The sequence below is a fragment of the Schistocerca nitens genome, chromosome 8 (genome assembly GCF_023898315.1).
Source record: "Schistocerca nitens isolate TAMUIC-IGC-003100 chromosome 8, iqSchNite1.1, whole genome shotgun sequence".
In the NCBI taxonomy this organism is placed as follows: Eukaryota; Metazoa; Arthropoda; class Insecta; order Orthoptera; family Acrididae; genus Schistocerca; species Schistocerca nitens.
This window is the reverse complement of record NC_064621.1, coordinates 401,003,257-401,023,147: the sequence shown is the minus strand read 5'-3', so window position 1 is coordinate 401,023,147 and position 19,891 is coordinate 401,003,257. Positions and strand designations below refer to the sequence as shown.

At 36.3% G+C, this 19,891-nt stretch overlaps 1 protein-coding gene across 1 annotated transcript in view; it reads right to left on the bottom strand.

The window, feature by feature from the left end:
* Positions 1 to 7,962: 7,962 nt before the first annotated feature.
* LOC126199586 (uncharacterized) overlaps positions 7,963 to 19,891 on the bottom strand; it is a 51,077-nt gene continuing 39,148 nt past the window's right edge. Inside the window, exon 6 of the mRNA XM_049936511.1 lies at positions 7,963 to 8,187. Within this exon, the coding sequence (XP_049792468.1) occupies positions 7,963 to 8,187 (225 nt within the window). The remainder of the gene's footprint in view (positions 8,188 to 19,891) is intronic.

The window sequence follows — 19,891 nt, the reverse complement described above, 5'->3', positions numbered from 1 at the left end:
GTTGGTAGGACATGTTCTGAGGCATCAAGGGATCACAAATTTAGCATTGGAGGGCAGCGTGGAGGGTAAAAATCGTAGAGGGAGACCAAGATATGAATACACTAAGCAGATTCAGAAGGATGTAGGTTGCAGTAGGTACTGGGAGATGAAGGAGCTTGCACAGGGTAGAGTAGCATGGAGAGCTGAATCAAACCAGTCTCAGGACTGAAAACCACAACAACAATTATGGAAAGGAAGGAGGAAGTAGATGAAGATGAGATAGGAGATGTAATACAGCAGGAAGAATTTGATAGAGCATTTGTAAACCATAATTGAAATTGGCACCTGAAGTAGTTGACAGTCTCTCAGAATTATTAAGCGCTATGGGAGGACTTACCATGACAAAACTAACTCACCTGATACACAAGATGTGTGAGACAATCTGAATATTCTAATATCTAAAAAAGAATGTAATAATTCCTATTCCAAGGAAGGTAGGTGCTGACATTTACGAATACAACACAGAACCATCTGTTTAATAAACTGTGGTTCAGAATACTGACTCCATTTTTTGACATGTGAATGGAAAGACTTCGGAGAAGATTAGCTTGGCTTCTGGAGAAGTGTAGGGTCACAAAAGGCAGTATCGATAATTGAAACATCGTTGCTCAGAGTCTTTAGGTGCTCTCACATTGTTTGTGACATTAGCATGTTAAGCTCGGAAATTAGAACAATAATCAAAGGGTTCAAAATGAAGTTTCACTTACTTTACGTTTCGTTGATGTTCTCCGAGTCGAAATTGGAATGTGTATTTCCCTGATCCTCAGAAATACTGTGTAGAAAATGTTTACTACTCTTTGTTGATTTTGAATAGGAACACTGACTATTAAATTTGCTGCAGATATTCATTTATTCACTGGTGAATTAACTCCCAATGTTAAAATACATTGCACAATTCATAATAATGATGCATAATAATTCTATATACAGACTACTTGGCAATCATATCTGCTCATTAATACACCAAGGCAGGGAGTAGCTCTCTGTGTCCAAGCATCCAAAGTTGTAGAAATACTGTTAGGACAATTTATCAACCTTCTTATGCAGGTGATTAACAGAAAGCAATATTAAGACTAAAAATGAATCAGATAGTACTGATTTGCTAGGAGGAATTGTATACCATTGTGGTGCCAGTTAGTTATGAAAATATATTTTCTTTCATTTTCTGCTGTAAATAATACAGATACAGAAGATATAAAATGTAGACTGACACCGACAAGAAAAGTGTATCTGAAGAAGAGAAATTTGTTAGTGTCAAATCTGGATTTAAGTGTCTGAAAGTCTTTTCTGAAGGTGCTTTTCTGCAGTGAGTCATGTATGGAAGTGAAACATGGATGCTAAATAGTTTAAACAAGAAGAGAATAGAGGCTTGTGAAATGTGGTGCTACTGGAGAATGCTGAAGATTAGACGGGTAGATTGCATAACTAATGAGGAAGTACTGAATAGAACTGGGAAGACAAGAAATTTGTGACACAACTTGACTAACAGAAGGGATTGGTTGATAGTAAACATTCTGAGACATCAAGGGATCACCAGTGCTTAACTTAGAACACAATAATAAATGCAGTTGTAAGAAACCAACAACCTCTTTCTGAGTCAGTTTAATGATGACAGAATATAATCGCTTATTAACATGTACAAGAGAGACTGGCTGGAGCTAGTCTAAGACAATATAAAGGGTATTTGCCCACTAGGGGCCGCTGGCTTTGTGCTGCAAGTGACTGATGTGGTGTCCATGATCAGCAGACTCTGCTAGAACTGCCTGGAGCTGCTGAGTGTTGCACACTTGAGTGAAATGCATGGTGCAGCCTGCAGTGGAGGAGGTGCAGTAAGTTGTGAGTTACCACAGCTGTCCCTCCTTGGTGGTGGTGGTGGTGGGGGGGGGGGGGGGGGAGAGGGAGATGAGTGCCCTGTTGCTGACTCCCATGTGACACTCTGACAGTTGACATGTCCATGGTGTCAGGTGCATTTTGTCTTGCTCATGAACAGTTTTCAATCCAAACACAGGGGCAGTAATGGTGCAAGTGTGGACATGCACATTGTCTTCTCCCTCCTGGAGAGCAGGTATAAGACCCCAGCTCCCCATAGATGACAGACATATTAACATTGGACGTGGTGCTGTGGTGCAGGAGCTGGGGAGCCATGGCATTCAGAAGTAACATAGGAGAGGCCAGCAGGGAGGGGGTGTAGGCACTGATAGCAGGGAAGGTCCTGTCAACATCAGTGGTGGTGTAGGAGGTGCCTGTGCGTGCACCAATGAAGCCCCAATGTCTCACATTCCACTCCCCGACTCCTGCAAGACCAGCACCACTGGGCTAACGAGAGCTGAGCTGCATCATCCATTTGTGGGCAGGCCACAGGCTGAGTGGTGGGACACCATGTCAGGAGAGTGGGTGGTCACATCACAGGCAGCGTGCTGTCCACAGAAAATAGTGCTGATGGTGGAAGAGACGCCAGTGCAGCTGGCCACCCCTTCGACACCCTTTTGGTGAGGTTGCCTGCCCTCAGGTGCTAGAGTACTCAGGAGGCACCAAACAGCTGAATGGGTGTTGGAGTCTGACAGGTATATATTTTATAAAGGTGTGTGGGTCACATCGAGGATGTTATTGAACTGGAGGTTTTTAGAGGGATCCTTTGTTGTTTTATTCCTGCACATATCAGTGTCGCACAGCCCCCTTCCCGCCCGCCCCTTGTGACATGCGACAGTAGGGTGTGAAACAGGAGGGTTGGAAAAATATAAACACCCATGCTGCTTTGGATCATGTTCCATTTTCATTGAATTGTGAGATATGATCCCTGGTGGTTCCACCCAGAGCAAACATTGCACTCCTAAGGGGTCAGATCATGTTCACTGGGGCTGCAGCCCCGTTATGTTCTTAGAGTAGGATTAAAACATCTGGGGTCTGTCAAGTGTGACAAATGTTGTCAAGAACATCATCCTCTTGTGCATCGCATTGCGAATAATATTTTTCGACTGTGAAATGTAGGGGAATCAATGCCCAAGGGAAAGGGTAATTTGCTTGATGCCCATTATGCCACCTCCTGAGGGCTCTCTGGATCAGTTCTGAACCATGATGTGTCTGAAATGTTTTCCTCAGCTGTCCATAAGAAAACCACATGATTTCAATAGTGTACATTACAGTTCTGAACTCCATCACACAGGCGTCAAAAGTAAGGATGAAATGTGAGTAAGACGGGATGTGATGACCTTCTCATCATGAGAAACATCCACGATGGCTTTGGCCAGAATTGAGGTAAAATTTGGTGCCAATGTGACATCATTAATCCACCTTATAGCTCTCATGAGCTTCTTAAATGTGCCCTTTTTTTCACGTGTTGACACAGTGCTGTTTGAAATGGCACCGAGTCCAAGGGTGACATTTCATGGTGCCACCCTTTTGCACCACTACAGAGGAAGGCTGTAGGCACCTTTGAGCCAAATTTCAAACTTATGTAGCACAATGGGAAACAATTCCTGGGTTTCAAAAAAGTTATACTTTCTTTGGACAGTGTAAAATGTGATAATTTTTTTGTGTTGCTGTCATTATACCATTTTAATAGCTGAGTAGGAATCTGATAAAATAATGATTGATTCTTCTTGAACTCCTATAATCGCTGTAAGTTTTGCATTGAATTTGGATGGTACTTTAGGTGGCCTGAATGTACCCCCTTGATTAGTCTTGCATCTGCAATGCAGCTCATTGTATCTTGGATGTATGGGAGGTGCATAACAGGCTATGGCTAAACCATGTCTCCACAATAACCTTTCTCCCATGAATACTAGTCACACTAGGTATTTGGGGAGATAGGAGATGAAGTACTGACAAAAGTAAAGCAGTGAGATCAGATAGTGAGTTGTGTTGGATAGCTCAGTCAATAGAACACTTGCCCAAAAAAGGCAAAGATTCCAGTTTCAAGTTCTGATCTGTAATGTAATATAATCTGAGGCGTTATTGTAGGGCGAACTGAAGTAGCTCAAATTTGGGGCAACAACAATATGTTCACCCAAAGGCAAAGCATCAAAGTAAAAGGCAAGATTTTCCTTTTAAACCATTACCTTTCTGCATAGCATTTAAACATGAATTATCTAATATTTGCTAATAGCTGTCATGTAAAAAGTGAAAACATTTCAACATGAATTTGGTGCTGATGTATTTACTGCATAGTTCTAACAGCACATGCTTGCACCAGCAGAGCATTAGTTGGAATCTATTTGAATGCTGTAGTGAAACATGGACTGTGGAAAAACCAGAAAAGAAGAAAATCAAAGCATTTGAGATATGGTGTTACAGAAGAATGTTGACAATTAGGTAAGGAATGAGTTGGTTTGTCAGAGAATTGGTGAGGAAATGAATATATGGGAAACATTGACGAGAAGAAGGAACACCTATCACAGTGCACAACATATTTATGGTACCTTCATATTTTTGAATTTCATGCTTGATACAGTGTGACCATGTTAGCTTATGATCGATGTAAAGCCCTAAGTACTTCACTGCCGTTTTGGCAGAGGATGAGACAGGTCCTAATCATATGTTTCTTACTCCATTAAGTCTGTGTCTGGTATACATGCATATAGATGATTTATGAGGCATTCAGCCGTTCATTAAACATTATCACAGCATTATTCGTCTGTTGTTAACTGTCAGTAAAACTATCACTATGAATGTAAATACATAAATCATCATCATACTGCAGAATTTCATTTCTTTGATATGAGTTTGGTTGGCCCATTTTTTTTAAATATGTTCAATGAGTTTGTCCTTTCTGCAGCACATATCGGAGTTTTCTGTCTTCCATATGTTCATCTTTGAATGTAGGTCTAATGTAAATAGATTGAATGCCAATGGTGACAGCACCACGCCTTACAATAACCATTTACTTGTTCTTCTTTGCCATATTGTTTCATTGTTCATTGAAATGATCAGGCTGCTGTTGCTCAAGAAGCAGTGTAGCTTGTGGAGGAATAACAATTGGATGTCATGATTTTGCAACTTATCCATCAATACAGGACACTATCATATGCATGTCTGATGTTCATATACACTTAAGCAAATACTGGTCGTCACTGAATGTGACTTCTACATCAGTGACTACTGGTACCAGCATTTTATTTATGTCTTTACCCTTTCTAAAACCAGCTTTTCAAAGGGGCAGTATTCTGCGATTCATGATCCATCTTTCTAATTTGTAATACTTTGGAACAAAAGCAAACTGGTACTTTAAATTTATAATAATGTTGTTCTACTAAGAACCGATGGAAAATTCCATTAACATTCTAATTTGTGTTTAATCATTCATTCCAACATCTTATTCACAAGTGATAGAATTCGTCCCTTCTCCAGCATGTATTCGAGCATTCTGTCTATTGTATGTTCGACTTTGTCTTGTATCTGCAGCAAAAATGCATAAAATATTTTCTAAAAGGGTTTTCGTTAGCATCTATATGTTCCCCATCATTCTTTTATTCTCTTGATCTTATTCCTTAGAACAGTCACAGAAGAGCCTGTGGACATGCTATTATGTAAGTTCTTCCAGCTTTCCCTCTTTTCATTTTTGTACAGGCATTTTGTCTTTGCCTGTATGTGGCTTAAATTAAGAAAATTCCCTTCTGTGGTTTGTCGCTTGTAGGTTTTGATTGCTTCTCTCCTCTGCTTAGTTGCCACCTCACATTCTTTGTATACCAAAATGGAGGTGGCCTAGCAGAGGCATAAAAGGGCGTATTTTGTGGGACTGAGGTTTCAGTTGCCCTTTCAATATTATGTACTAGTTTGTCATACACTTCCTCAAGGCTTTCAGCTTCTCTGCCAGCACTTTCTCACCACTTTTCTTGGGTATTCTGACATTTTATCAGTATCAGTATGTGGTCAGACCTGAGTATTTTGTGGGACTGAGGTTTCAGCTGCCCTTTCAATATTATGTACTAGTTTGTCATACACTTCCTCAAGGCTTTCAGCTTCTGTGCCAGCACTTTCTCACCACTTTTCTCCGGTATTCTGACATTTTATCAGCATCAGTATGTGGTCAGACCTGAGTGGATCTTGTAGCACCTCCCGGCTAATACATAGTGCAAAATTAGCTGATGCGAAGCTGATATCTATAGCACCACTTTTTTGGTCAGGTCTGTTAATTATAATGCATTTTCCATCATTTAGCACAACTAGTCTATCAATCTGGATTGTTTCTGTGGGTTTCCTTCCAGCTTTGCCTTCAACATTTGAGTCCCAAATGAGGTAATGGCCATTCATGACCCCAATTATTACCTTTGAACGGTCAATAGCATTCACTATTTCTCTTATTTTGTCTTGTTGTGTACTTGTTAGGAGCACCATAAATCAATGAGATTCGCATGTCCATCCCTGGTACACATAGATGGCACTGCTTTTGTAGTTATCAATCCAATATTTTCTTATCATACTATATGCTTATAACACAATTTCCAATTGTATCCATGTTTCTGAAATGGCACATACATTATTAATGTATTTTGTCATTAGTATGAATGAAAGCTGTAAAGCTGTAAGTGCAGTCATGATTAGATCTTTTATAATACTGCACTGTGCTGGTACTGTATCTGCATCACTGGGTTGACTTGCCATAACACTAGTAATATTTTCAGGATGTTGTCAGGAAATTTATCATTAATTTTTTCTCTTTCAGATGTCTTTGTGTGTTTGGGGCAGTTAGGAATGGCTGCCGATTGGAGTCACATCATACTGGTTTGGCACCCACAATTTCTTATAGATGCCATACTGTGCACATCTGGAAATTCTCTGTCTTATGTCCTTCTAAACACTGGTAGTGCTGAGGCTGTTCCTTCATGTAATATGAGGGAATCCGAATACCTGCTGCCAAAGCAGTGGTGAATGATAAAGGAGCATATGCTGGCTAAGACAATGGGACTTTCTGGTGAACATACATATCTGCAAGTGGTAATTTTTCAGTTGTGTAGTGTTCAGAGTATTTCTGCAGGTTGTGTGTGTGGTAACACTAGGAAGACCTTGTGGGTGTGTGGGTTTACTGCACATGCTGCTGCCACATTTGTGTAAGTTTTACCCCCATGCCTCTCAATGGAATGCCTGTTAAGTTCTGCCTTCAAATGCCATAGTTTGTTTGATATGTTCCTCCCAACGAACTCAGTGCAGCAATGTTCATTCGAGTTGTGACCAATGTATATAGATTCTGGGAATCAATTTGTCACAGTTCACACTGTCATACACCTGTACAGTGCACACATCTTTGCTGGCAATAGCATTGTTTGCTGCCATAGCCATAGTGAAAATATCTATAAGACTGCATAACCCACCTGACATACAGCTCTGCAGGGTGGGGAACTTCATGATGTACACACAGTCAAGTAACCTCTAAGGCATAAAATTAATTATACGTTGAAGTGTCTATGATATTCTCATTCTCTTCACTCTTCTTATGGTACCTTCTGACTAACAAAATTTTAATCCCAAACAATATTACACTTTAAATGATTCTTCCTCACTTCTTGGTAGAACAATATACTAATAAATGAAAAGTATTATATTGCGTGTGTTCTACAGGAACATACATGATATAGTGGGCTTCATTTATTAGTATGACTCTTAATACTTCTTGTTACAATAGGTCCATCAAGATATTTTGAATGATTCCCTGTCTTGTACTCATGTATTAGAGAATGTACACCTCCAGAGTATTCATTGAAAAAACTGGACTTGGTACTAGATAGTTCATAGTTAAGACAAGCAAACTTCAATCCTGACTATATTATTCCCAGCAGGAGCTACATTGTTCACACTAGCTTCCAACCAATGCAGAAGTTTGCCAAATGACATTGGATGCAACCTTTTAGCATTCCTGTCCTTGCTTTCCATAAAGACACTATTTGGCCCCTATCATATGGTTCTACCAATTCCACTGTTGCTGTGTGTTTACAATTGCTTCTTGTGTTGCTGTTGGAGTAGTACTGGAGGTACAGTTGATATGTTCTGCAACCTATTACTTGGGTTCACACTTTCTAATTGCTTGGTCTGTCCTTCCACCTCCATCGGAGGTTTTCTTGTATTTCTGTCTTCCTCAGCTGGATCAACATTTTGGAGTGGCGTGTTCTCTTCATTCACAATTACTGAAGCACCTGCAAATGTTGCCACTGGTACCTGAAGGCCCCCAGATGGCGAAACTTGTTTTCAAATAGAGTATTCTCCTGATGAAGTCAATGTGAGATAGAACAATGCAGGCATGAATACATCATGCCCACCTTCCCCATAATTGCCACAGGCCATAGTGGCTCAATTCTGAACTGCTGTCTTACTAGACCTCAAGCTTCCTTGTAACACAATCATTCACTTCATTGTCTCAGAGCAGACTGTCTTTTTAGCCTTCATACACGTATCTGTGTGACGTCGTCGATGATTATAAGCAATTGAGATTCTTTACTGATTGGCATGACATGTATGCAGTAAGTAAGGCATATGATATTCAACTCCCTAATAACATAACAACAAGACAAATGGTGCTAAATTTAAAACATTGGCCAATAAATTCATAACAGCAGCTGAAAACACGAGGACAAAAATAACAAACAAAAACAGATCTACTGGACTTTCTCCAGCATATATCAATTTTGGTAAATCAGTTGCTACATATCTCAAAAGATCATTAGGTCACTGAAAAGCAGTAACTCTTCTGTTTGTTAGTATTTCAAACCAAATTATTAAAATTTTGTGCTGGCTTGGTAGCAACCTCCTTGAGCTACCTATGGAACCAGTTGACAAAATAAGGTGTACTTACAAAAACAATGAAATGTGTAATAGTGAGACATCTATAAATCTGGAAATAAATAAGTGACCTCTAACTATACAGCCATCTGTCTTCATCCCATGTCCTCAAATTGTTTTTGAGAGGATAGTTTGCAACAGAATATTAAATACCTTTCTGATAATAGCTTTTCTTCCATTTTGAATGTACTGTTGAGTTCCAAATGCTGTTGAACAAAACAATTATCATGTTAGATGTTTCTTCTTTCCCACCAGAAAAGAACACTAAGAACCTGGACATTGCTGTTGACACAGATTATGTACAAAAAAATGGAACATACTAAAAGAGCTTACTACAGACTTTGCATCCTGCTGATAGATTTTGGCACCAAATGGGGATGGACAACATGGTAAATACCAAGTAGAAAATGTATGAAATTCTGTTAACAAATACTGCAGTGGAATAATTATTACTCCACTTCAATGAAATGTTAACAAATTGGAATATGTTCAGAACCAAGCTGATCACCCCCTTCCTCAGCCAATTAAAATTGTCAATCAGAGATTGGAATGTCTGAATTTTCTTTCAAAATGTACAAGAAGTTCACAACCCTACCAGACTTAAAGTATCTTCACCATTCTTCAATTTATGGCCAGATACTATGAGCACAAGAAGGCGTTGTCCAAAAAGTAACAACAGAAAGAAAAAAAAAACTACAATATAATGCAAAGTATGTAAGCTTCTGTCTCCAACTGACCGACTTTGAGCTATACCACATTGATTTATATCTAATACAATGAATTAGCAGAAATTTATCCAGTTACTCCAGTTTCTGCACCAGAAATCATTGTCTCTTGATGTCTAGGAAATGATGGATTACATGTTTATACTGATGTGTCCCAAAGACAGAAAACTGCATGAACTGGTGCCTGAACACACTACATATTTCACACCAGGGAATGATTATACACATTTTGATGCTATAATAACTACACTGACACAGCTTACTTGCAAATTATCATAATTTACTGACACAGTATTCATAAGTGTCTCAAAAGCAGCCATATTAGTGATCTCAAATTATACGGCACCTCCAGTCTGTGGTGATAAACTTCACTGCAAGGAATAAACGAAAAATTCCATGACGCAGACAAAAAAGTCTGGTTGCAATGAATACCATTGTGGTGTGGAAACGCAGGGAATGCATTGGCAGATGTAATGGGTCTCTCCAAACTTAATACAATTTCATATACAAGAGCTGTTGTCATTATTCAGTAGCTCACCTGGAGCTATAAATGTAAAATAAATTTTGGAAAGACACTCAACTATCTAAAATCCCAGAATAGCCCTGAGAAGAAACAGATGTGATACATTCAAGCATAACAGGATGTGATTGCCTCAGCAGCCATCTTCACTATTTGATACTCCTGTCAGACCAAAGTGGATGATGCACTGTAACACCTATGGATGCCAACCATCTAACTATTTGTCTATCACTCACAACTGAAAATTTCATTAACATATAATGCTAAACAAGGGGAAAAAATAATAAATTTGCAATATTATTGTCTGATACTCTCAGATAAGTGTAAGTTTGCATCCTACTGTCAAGTTTATTCAGTACTTCCAAAGTTTATTGTTGCTTATTGGTCAATTTGAGGTTAATTATATATCAATTCTGTTGCATTACATAAATAGCCCAGATATCTACTGAGTTTGCTCATATCACCAGCAAACACTGAAGTCTTAGAAATACATTGTCTCTGTTATATCATCTGCATAGGTTATCTGTAAATCTGCCCCTCTGTTTTGTTGTGACAGTAAAACTCCAGTCTTACTAATTGAATTCTATTATTTCCTTCTTCCTGTACAATGACCTTTATCCAACCAACACAAGGCTGGAACTTCAATGCTATGTTTCCAGTTTTGTGGAGAATCAACCATACTATATATATACACACACAAAATTCAAGCTTTCGCAACAAACTGTTGCCTCATCAGGAAAGAGGGAAGGAGAGGGAAAGACGAAAGGATATGGGTTTTAGGGGAGAGGGTAAGGAGTCATTCCAATCCCGGGAGCGGAAAGACTTACCCTAGGGGGAAAAAAGGACGGGTATACACTCGCACACACACACATATCCATCCACACATATACAGACACAAGCAGACATATCTTTAAATATGTCTGCTTGTGTCTGTATATGTGTGGATGGATATGTGTGTGTGTGCGAGTGTATACCCGTCCTTTTTTCCCCCTAGGGTAAGTCTTTCCGCTCCCGGGATTGGAATGACTCCTTACCCTCTCCCCTAAAACCCATATCCTTTCGTCTTTCCCTCTCCTTCCCTCTTTCCTGATGAGGCAACAGTTTGTTGCGAAAGCTTGAATTTTGTGTGTATGTTTGTGTGTCTATCGACGTGCCAGCGCTTTCGTTTGGTAAGTCACATCATCTCTGTTTTTAGATATATTTTTCCCACATGGAATGTTTCCCTCTATTAATTTTATATATATTATATATATATATATATATTATGATGGGGTCACTGCTCTCAAAGGCATTTTAAAGCTACAGCCAGTTCCTCTGCCAAGAGGAATCTATGTATCCCTTGTCTGCATCTAGTGTAATCACATGGTCAAAGTGACATTGTTTTTCAGTACTTCTGCATTGTGTATCTGAGGCAAGGCTTGGGAACTAGCCTGGCCTGCACACTGGTCCCTCTCATTAATCCATGTGACAAATTTGACTGGGGGCCAGAGCATCTCCCCCTGTCCTGGAAGAGGGTGCTTTATTCCACTCAGCTACACACAAGGGTAATCGTGTTTGCTTATTTGTAAGGTGAAAATGTAATATATTTCTAAATAAAAAACACATACATTCTCATGTCAAAATTTCAAAATAAATAAACAAGAAGATTCTCATGTCAAACATTTATTTGCATTACAAAGTGCAGTGCAAGAGTCATTAATTTTCTAAAAATAATGTGTAATTAATATTCATTATTACAATAAAATCAGCCTTTATCCAACAATAAAGATAGTATAATTGTTCCTACAAATATTCCTCTTAAGCCCAGTGAGACTGCAGTTTAACTGTTTTTACACACTGGAAATTTAAAACATTTGCTTAAAAACCAAATATTTTATTTAAAGCCATAAAAATATATCCAGCAACAATAACTATGGTGTCAATCAACATTAAAAACATATTAAAACAAAATAATGTTCCTGTTTGAATATAAATTTAAAATTCACTGAATTAGGTAACCTAAGTCTTGCAAGCCAACATAAAATAACGCAAGGTATTGCTACTCACAAAGTATGTTTCATTTCAGCACAAAATAGATACCCCATAAAAAAACAGACAAACAGAGATGATTTACCACAGTAAATAAGTTGGAAACAGAAACAGACGTAGAAGTGGTTTTTTTGTAAAAAAAAAAAAAATAATTATATATATTTATCATTTAATCTTGTTTATTTTGGCAGGCTTTCACAAAGAACAATACTTTGACATGCAGCACATCTGAGTGTGTTTTTTGTGCTTATTTTAATGAACAACAACAACTGCAAATGATTCTGCACTCTTTCCTGTCAGTCATCGCAATAATTAAATATTTTTGAGAATTATTTTGCTGTGTGAGAAACCATGAAATTCAGCCTTAATACTCTTACTTTTTTGTCATATACTTTATTATTTCTTATGACTAGCAAACATTTTAACTGTTGATAAGTCTGCAAATTAGCAGAACTATCATTTGACATACGTAGTTTCCAGTACACAAAGAAAATTCATTTATTTTTGCTAGTGACCTAAGAAAATGCTTATGGTGAGACTGTCTTCAGCTAATATCTATGAACCAACACAAGGCAAGTGACAAAGTATCATCTGAAATATATATTTCACTTTACACAACAGCAAAGAGAAATTTATTTTGTTCTTTTGAGTGTAACATGTTTTCTGATGCTGATATCAGTGTTAAGTCAACAGTAACCACACAGCTGCAAAATCTGCTCTATTAATCTGAGCAAGGCCAGTTGATTTTCAGCAAAGAGTGATAAATGAAGGACATGCAACTTAAAGTGAACTATGCTGCAAATGTGGATGAACTCATGATACAATGTTAAGGCACAAGTTGACTTAAAAATTGTCAAACAACAATGCAGAGCTCAGCTCAATTTAATCTGCAGCAGATAAACCTTAATACTAAATAACAAACTGTTTCTACACAGTGAATAAAATATAAATTTATTAATCCATTGTAAATGACAATCAAATACAACAGTTCTCCTATGTCAGAAATTATAATGTTGTAATAGTACTAAAAGTTTTTTCTCTGTTTTTCTACAGAACACATTTGTTCTCCAGAAATTCTCAGTTTTTCTGCTGAGGTGATTATTGTGAAGACAGTAATAATAAATACTGAAATGTCTGATTGATAAAATATAAATTAGTTATAATGAAAAACACAGTTACACCAAGAGGCAGGTAGTGGTAACATGGTCTTATTTTTCTAATAAATTATGAATTTCAATGCAGTTGCAAATTCTTTACTGCAATTTTGTTGGGTGTAAACCGAAAGAATATAAAACATTATACTTCATGCAGGATAGACTGAATATTAAACAGATTATTCTGAGCTGAGTCTCCAACTAATATTATTATCTTGCAGCCCATCACAATGCTCACATTTTGAATCTCAGTCATGATTCTAATTTTCCTATTGTTTAAGCTGTTTTTCACATCTGGTACACACCCAAAAATACACATCACATAGACTGCATTTCCAATTGTGTTGGTATCCATCTTCACAGGACGAACCACCCTAATTTTTTACAACTTTAGAAAAAGAATGAAAAACATTCACTCAAATCATTCTTTTCAGAATTTCAACAGACAGAAACTCAGTAATTTCAATATAATTGTCATAAATAACCTTTCAAGACTGATGTTATGGGCAGCAAACTGAAATTAATTTCAAGTGTAAAATGTGTTCAGAAACACATTAACTTGATAATAGAAGTAGCTCCCAGTATTTACACACTCTATTGTGCAGCACACGAATTTACAAATAGTGTCCTCATCAATCACATCATGCAACATTTTTATGTTTTCTTTTTCCTATATAGTGTCATAATTAAAATTGTTTGTGTATATTAGAAAATAGTTTCCATGAAATCTGTCATCATTATGTACAAAATATCATCGATTTCAGCAGATAGCACTTCTCACAATAGCTTATGGTATTGTTTTATGAGGTAGACATTGAAGACCACTGAATAATTTGGCCATTTATTTCTGAATTTGAGATGTGCAGATAACAAAACAATATCCAACATACTTTTATGTTGAGTAACTGCTACAATAAGTAATATACCTCAAACTCTATAGTCACTATAACACTCATCTATAAACTCAGTCTTTTAACATAAAATTGTGATACATAATCAATCACCCCTATCTTTGATCAATCGTAATCTTAAAATCAGGTATTAAAGCAAAAGAAATGTATAGACCACTTTCAGCAAGAAATTCGATCCAAATGTAAAGAGAAATTACAGTTCAAAAACTTCAATAGTAACAGTGTGATGTGATGCAAATGTACTTTGGTCTTTTTTCCTTAGCTCAACCATCATATTGATACCGATTCATTATTTAATATCAAATCTGCATACTTGTCATTACATCAAAAGAACTATGAAAACAAAACAAACATCTGTTAACACGTTTCTTGGAGTGACCATTTCCGCAGCAGCTGTATATAAATTACAGTTGTTTCAAAGAAAATGCCTTTTGCATGCCACACATCAAAATTTTTATTTTTATTTATGCGCCCATACGTGTTTTGCCTTTTTTACAAGGAATCTACAGTGGGTGTCAGGTAACTTCTAATTCACTGCATCTAAGCAAACTGCGGGATGAGAAAAAGTGTCTGGGTGCATAAATAAAAATAAAAATTTTGATGTGCAGTATGCAAAAGGCATTTTCTTTGAAACAACTGCAACTCATAAAAATCTGTTAGCACTCAACATATCACATAATGCTTCCCTTTTTCTTTGACATCTAATTTGTTTTAAATTTCCTGTGTATTGCCAAAGAAGGTGTCAAGTTATGGAAGAAATGAAGCACTTTGTCTTTCATTGAAATATAATCCCACAGCATCAATAAGGACCAAAATTAAATTTAAAGTCAGATTCCTATTGGTCCACTGTTATCCAAAAGAGAGATAAATAAGAAATTCTTTGTAATATTGTAGTAAGACAACATGACATTTCCATTGTAAAAATTACCAGTAAGCTAACAGAGGGTGAAGTGTATGCCTGGTCACAAAAAACCATCAAATGCAATTTAGGTAGCCATGGCAAGAAAAATACCACAGGAAAATATTTTAGTGTGTCTACTTGTGATAAGTAAATAATTAAAAGTGGAAAGATCTCCAAGCATAAGCATGAAACTTTCACAATCAATCTGTAAAGAAATTTTATAATGAGTGACTAATAATATTCTCCACTCATAAGGGAAATTTCTCTCAAGTGGGTACATTTTCTGCTAAGGCCAGCTCTTGCTTACTATCAAATAATAAATATTTTTCCTTGCCTGGAACTGTACCATGCATATGAAAAGAGTAATTACTTATTTTTTAAACAAATATTGTGTCTTCATTATCATTTATTTGTAACTTGGGATTTGTACTTATCCAGTAACTTTCCAAATTTCTATTGTATGCAGCGAAGGAATGTTTGAACTGTTTACAAGAAATAGTATTATTGGTTAACATTTGAAGGCACATTAAACTTTTGCAGGTATAACTCATCACGTGTAAACTCTCTTAGCTTTAACATTCTAATTCAATTTAATTTTTGTATGACAGTTTTAACTGCTTAAGTCCAACAGAGTGCAAGTCAATTGTGAATAGTATAGGTTTTGTCAGTAAGTTTCAGCTGCCATATATAAGCAATTAATGGTGAATGATTTTTTTATAAAATGCAAGTAACAACAGAAAAATAAAATTCAGTGTGCACGTGAGAGGACCTATAAGCATACAGTGAATAAACTACCTTATCTCACTATTTATAGGTCACTTCTAACAAGGAATAATAAATTCTTATTGACTGAGTGCAGCAAAATCTCCACAAACACAAAATCAGGCCTCTTTCTACAACTTCTGGTGCTGAATGCTCCTTTCCTTTTTGGAAGAAACGAAATGAAGAGCAGGTGAAGGTTTGTATAATTATGTGATCAAAAGAAAGGGGCTCTTGTTTCAAGATTACTTTTTCTTTTACTTGTATCTACAAACCTCATCTTGCATTTCAAGCTGGTAAATTGTCCTGTATCTAGCTGTATGTAGTCTTAAGTATCAGTCTGACTCAGACCTCAGTATCAACTGCCTTCACTCATGAAGTAATGAGTCACAAGTGACAACACATAATAATGTGAATAGTATTTGGTTCATGCATTCATTCGTAGCAGTTTTATGCTTTTCTGCAAGCACTATGAAGCAACAGCTATATAGTACATCCGTCAGATCAATAAATAGAAAACACATGTGATAAAGCATGAGACTGATCTCTACAGTGTGATTTCTCTCTCTTTCAAATCAAATACTTTGTAACCTGTTGAAGACAATTGCTTTTCACACAGAAGGGCCCATAAAAAGGCAACACGTTTATACGAAGAGAGAATATAATAAAGCTGTCACAATCATATTTTCAAATAAAATTGCACTATTTATCCTGAAAGTATGCTACCTTCCTATGGATGAAATTCAGTCTAATCAGTTAGGTGCTAAATGAGCACACAATTTATAAAAATTCTTAGTTGTAAAGAATGAGCAAAACTATATAGATCTTTGTAATACACATGTATGATTTCTCATCTTTCACACTGCTAAAAAACTGTTGTTATATGTCATACTTTTCCAGGTAATGGAAGGAATAAAGATAAAAACTCATCATATATTTGATGCACTGAGCAGTCAATCTGTACATAAACAAGACTAAAACAATGATATGATGTTTTACTCTGTTTTCTCTCTTATTGGCCTATGTGCACCTTTTCCCATTTTCCTTCTTCCTTTTCTTGTACACAAATATTACCACATCTCACTAACGTATTCCAGACATTTTAGCACCCTGTATCAGAAGCTTAGCAACTTTTTCAGTCTTGTTTCTGTGCATATTAGTTGTTCAACATCTCGCCTACATCACGAGTTGTTGCCATTACATGTCCCATTATTTATATTCCAACTAGAACTTTCCATTATCTTATTATTATGATATTATTTAGAAAATTGGCAAGTTCTACAACAGAAACTTGCTACCCTTATAATTTATTCCAAGAAAATTTGCCTAATTTGTAAATGTGTGCTTGAATTACTATCTGAAAAATATAGATAGAAATAGAATAGAAAACATCTGAGATGCAGTATACAGTGAACAGCCGTACTACTAGGTTCCAGCAAGTTATGGTAATGATTTTCTTGATGGGAAACAAATAATCTGAAGGGACATTAGGATCACCAAGCTGTTCCCCATGATAGTTCTATAGAACAAAAGCTAAGTGATATACACTGTTGATTCTAATGTAGCAAGGAACTTGCACGTACTCAGCCACATTTCCTAGATCTTTTGTCATTGGTGTATCATATTTTTTCCCTGATATATTCAATAGACTGTATGGAGTAATTTATGTATAACCACTAAAACTGTTTTAGCTTATGGTTCCATGGTGTAACAGTTAGCACTCTGATCTCTAAATTTTATATCAGTATTAAAAAACGGAAGTCCGTCCAAATAGGTCTGGAATTATGGTTCCATGCAATAATGGTTAGCGCTTTGATCTCTGATTTTATATGAGTATTAAAAAACTAAACTAAACTCCGTCCAAATAGGTCTGGAAGGCCCATGTCATCCTCAGCCTACAGGCATCACTGGATGCGAATATGGAGGGGGCTCTCCCAGCCATTGTCATATTTCAAGACTGGAGACACCACTTTTCAATCAAGTAGCTCCTCAGTTATCTTTACATGACTATTACTGACAAAAAAGATAATAATGATGAAGTGTGATCTTAAACTACATAGATGGACATGAAATTTTGTCTAATTAGAATGCATCAGCTCGGTCTATAGTTCACCAGTTTGATATGTGATTTTTGTCTTATTTTACTGGCCTAAGCCCTCAGTAAACTAAAAGTCACTATTTTTTTCCTTTGTGTGAGTTAAAGAGTTGTTCCCCCGTGTCTTTGTAACCACATCCTCTTTAAGATATAGTTCACTAGCATGTCAGTATGTCTTAAACAAAATTTCTATATAAACATCTAATTAGCAGCCAGGCACTGTGAAGAAGAATCAGACAAACATATCTACCTTCAACAACTCAGAATGTAGCATGAAAGAAAGGGCAATAGTGCACACAATTAGTTAACAACCATATAAATCTCTTTCTGCAAATGTGAACAGTCTAAACAGATGCCCAAAACAAAGCACTTCATAGAAGGTCATTTTCTTCTGCATAAATTTTGTGCAATGAAAATAAGTTGAAACCAAATAAAACCATGATAAGGTCACAAAGACCACAATGCTGAAAGGTCAAACTGTCATCCTAAGCTAACATCATTGGATATAGTATGGAGGGGAACAAGTTTAGTGCACTGTTTTGCCAATTGTTTCAGCTTTGTACACCACAGTGTAACTAGTTCGTATTCAAGTAGCTTCTCTGTTGGCCTCACATGAGTGTGTCTACCACATTCCAGCCCTCATAACAAGAATAAATCCATGGCAGTATGAGGAACTGAAACTGAGTGGCTGTGAAGACACTATGATTGCTCAGGTAAAGAGGTGGACGAGATAAAGTTATACAAAAACTAAAATAATGAAATTAGTGAAAAATAATTAAAATGAAGATAAACTAACAGCAAGGAAAGAAGAGATTCATTTTTAGTGTACAAGATATTGTGGAAAGACTGGTCACCTAAAAAGTTTCAGTTAAATGAAATGTCAGTACAGATTACAAGTTAAGGAGGAGCAATTGCAAACAAAATATTCCATAAGCAGAAATGAAATTACCAAAGTGCACTCAACATTTAACTTAAGCAGTCAACTGTTAATATTTTAATTACTGTCTTGGAACCCAAGCCAACATGTCAAGCAGTAACCTGTATATTGTAAATTACATGTGCAAACAGGCTTAAATTTTAAAAATCAGTTTATCACCCACAATTTTTAAAAGTCTTTACATTAACACAATTCAAGCAAATTTGAAGGATCTAAAACTCTGCCATTACTTCCCCAAAGTGCATGTTTCCACAGTTCTAGGACAAATGTGAAAGTGACATGAGAGATTATGTAAAGAAATTGGAAATAGTAAACATTAGATATATTTCAGTCTTCTCTCTGTGTGTTTTGAATAGTGGCTGCAGAATTATAACATTTTCTGACAACAATGTCATTTAACACATCTTTAAATAAGAAGATTTTGTACAAAATAATAGTAATAATTAAAACATATATATTGAGTCTCTCTCTGTTAATATAATATTATTTCAATTTATTTCCTACATTATACACTTTAAAGAATTTGCAGTAACAGAAACCTCAACTTTGTGTGCCATGATCCAGTTTTGATCTACTTTTAAATATAGTCCTATAAAAATTGCAAGTCCTCTAATCAACAAAACAAGTAACATTTATACAAAAGAAGCTTGGTATTGCTGTGAGAGGTATATCTGTGAAAATAAGGACCTAACAATGAAAGTGCTTTTCACTGACTAGAGTCTGGTCATCCCAGAAATCTGCTTGATTATTAATAACTTTTGCACTTCACAGAACAAACTTTTATTCTGTTAGCGGACAGATTAAAGCAAGTATATAGATTTCAACTCAGAAGGATTACAAATTATGTCTGAAACACTGAGATTAGATTTTTAGACAAAATGTGAAATTGTAACAACTAGAAATTTCTTGTTAAGATAAACAATAAAAGTTCTTCTTTTGGAAATTATGGGATGGTAACAATTACATATTTTACGTTACAAACAGGTCCCACTCATAATCATGATTGCTGCAAAGATATAAAGTTTGTATGCTCTGTGGAACTGATATTTCTGT